The sequence below is a fragment of the Punica granatum genome, chromosome 6 (assembly GCF_007655135.1).
Source record: "Punica granatum isolate Tunisia-2019 chromosome 6, ASM765513v2, whole genome shotgun sequence".
NCBI classification, from domain to species: Eukaryota; Viridiplantae; Streptophyta; class Magnoliopsida; order Myrtales; family Lythraceae; genus Punica; species Punica granatum.
In genome coordinates, this window is record NC_045132.1 from 4,091,945 (window position 1) to 4,094,462 (window position 2,518).

At 39.4% G+C, this 2,518-nt stretch overlaps 1 protein-coding gene across 1 annotated transcript; it reads left to right on the forward strand.

Annotated features, from left to right (window-relative positions):
- Positions 1-332: 332 nt before the first annotated feature.
- On the forward strand, positions 333-1,417 carry LOC116211167. The gene has a single exon (XM_031545416.1). The coding sequence runs from the start codon at positions 372-374 to the stop codon at positions 1,278-1,280; it is 909 nt and encodes a 302-aa protein (XP_031401276.1). The 5' UTR covers positions 333-371; the 3' UTR covers positions 1,281-1,417.
- The last annotated feature ends 1,101 nt before the right edge of the window (positions 1,418-2,518 follow it).

Sequence of the window (2,518 nt, forward strand, 5' to 3'; positions counted from 1 at the left end):
GTGGCAAAAAAGTATATTTATACACCCACACACACATATATGTGTGTGTGTTAACAATAATAATAGTATTATTATCTATTAAAAAAAAAAGCAACGAAAGTTCAAACATGTGTACGTTCCCTGTCCCTTGGCCAAGAAATAAAATAACCCAAAGAAAGGGTCTTCTGACCTTGTTGGCCCAATGCAAAACAAGATCATCAGGAAGGCAGCGTGTCCCACATTGCCCTCACATGCCCTTCGGACAGTATCACTACATATATTCTTCCATGAGTCCCCTTTTTTCTCAACTGTGTCCAATTCCAAAAAGGGTTTTGAACTTGAACGTCCAGAGAGTTTCATCACTTCTTCAAACTATTCGCAAATATACCAAAATGGCTGATTTTCAATACGGTCACCCTCCTGTTAGGTCCATCAGCTTGCCCTCGAGGCTACAACCCGACTCCATAAAGATCGTGTCCGAACTTAAGAAGCTGAGGAGTTGTCCCGATTCCTGCACCCCCGAGGTGATCCGAGCCAATATGATGAGCCTTTCGAAGACGTTCATCCAGGTCCAGGAAATCTTGAACTCTCCTCTGACCCAAAAAGTTTTGGGAAAGCCCAGAAGCAGGGCCCTCGTGGAAGAGGCGCTGGATGGGTCAATCTTGGTGATCGACTCGTGCGGGCACGCGAGGGATTTGTTGTTGGCGATGAGAGAACAAGTCCAAGAAGTCCAGTCTTCGGTCAGGAGGAGCCGAGGAGGAGCGAACTTCTCTTGCCTCAAAAGACATATTCGGTGCTTCATATGCTTCCGGAAGAAGGCCAAGCGGGAGGCGGCCAAGCATGTGCGGGAGCTGAAGAAGGCCCTCGACAACAATTGTGCTTCTTCCCTCGAAGTAGAGAGCACCCACCTGGAAATAGTAATCCAGGTCCTAAAGGATGTGAACAACGTTTCCGGGTCACTCCTCAAAGCCCTTTTCGAGTTCTTGTTGATGACAAAAACCGGCGGCAAATCTTCCGTTGGTGGGTGGTCCGTCGTTTCCAGGCTGATGCTAAGTTCGACTGAGAAGAAGAAGTCTCTATCTCAACAAAGGCGTGGAGGGTTGACCGAGGTGGAGAGCGTTGACTCTGACCTCCGTTCTATCCTACGAAGCAAAACCGACACGGGGGTTGATGTGAAAACGCCACAAAAGGGGTTGGAGGCTCTTGATGGTTGCATCCTAGGGCTCGAGGAGGGTTTGGAGAGTCTCTTCAAGTGCTTGATTCAATATAGAGTGTCTCTCCTTAATCTCCTAAATTCTTGAATTTATCATGGTTCACCCCGCGGCCCATCGATGATGAAGTTTTGTATCAAACTGTATAAAATTAAAGATACACACATACTTGCAGTTCAATCAATTTCTGCACTTGGTGTGTCCATTTTCTTTAGTTGCACAGTGAATCTATCGTGGATAAATTAAGTTGTTTAGAAGGGTACAATCGATTTGTGATTGCCATTTTTGAATGCAAACATTCGCCTCAATAGAGAGTGGGAATCCAATATTAGTTTATGGACTCTCAAATTAGCTTGGAGTTATTCCTTAATTAGTAATAGTGGTATACCATATGGAATTTTACAACAATGTCATGTCTGGTATTTAACTTTATTAATGACAATCTTGGTAGAAGTAATTAATTTAAATGAAAAGTCCTTTTTTTTTTTTTTAAGTTGGTCCACGAATCTAAGATATAGCCCGTCAAATCCAAAATCCAGGATTTGAGTTGATGTTTTATAATTGATTCCTCCTAAAATGCATTGCTTATCCTAAATATTTCATATCAATTCCAATTTGGTTATCCACTATATACAAGGACAACTCTTTCAAGCTCATGACATTTATTGTGTACTTGATATTTCGAATAATTAGTTAAAAGTGAAAAGTTGACTCTTTTTTTTTTGGGTAATAAAAAGTTCACTATTTCTCATTGTTTTTCTTCATTTGCAAGAAGATACTTATTTACATAGTCTTAAGAAACTTATTCATTGAAAATGAGAGATGGATTGCGTTATTCTTACCCATAAAAACAAGAGTGTCATTCTCATTTCCATTTTCTAAACTCTTAAGATTAATCATCACTTTTATTGTAAGTATAAGTTGTTTATGAACTAGTGTTTTATAATTACATGCTAAACACAATATATCAGTCTCAGGATACGAAAAATAAACACCATTAACAGGAAGTTACAAACCGTGAACTAATTAATTAGGGAGTCTGAAATCAAATTCTCTATTATTGACTTCCGAGGACTAACATGCAATTGGTTGATAATTTAGGGGCCTATTGAGTAGCCAATTTATTTTCCGTTGTCACTGTTCATGAATAGCCTGTTTAGTTCGGATGACCCACAGTTTTTTCATTTTCTCTGTAGCGTAAGACGCAGTGTATAACTATTCATACGTCGCCCTTAAAACAGAAATATCATCTTATACAAGGTTGTCATACTAAAACTAATCATACAACATATTTTAACTACTGATTATAGTCTATATTTTCTAATTTT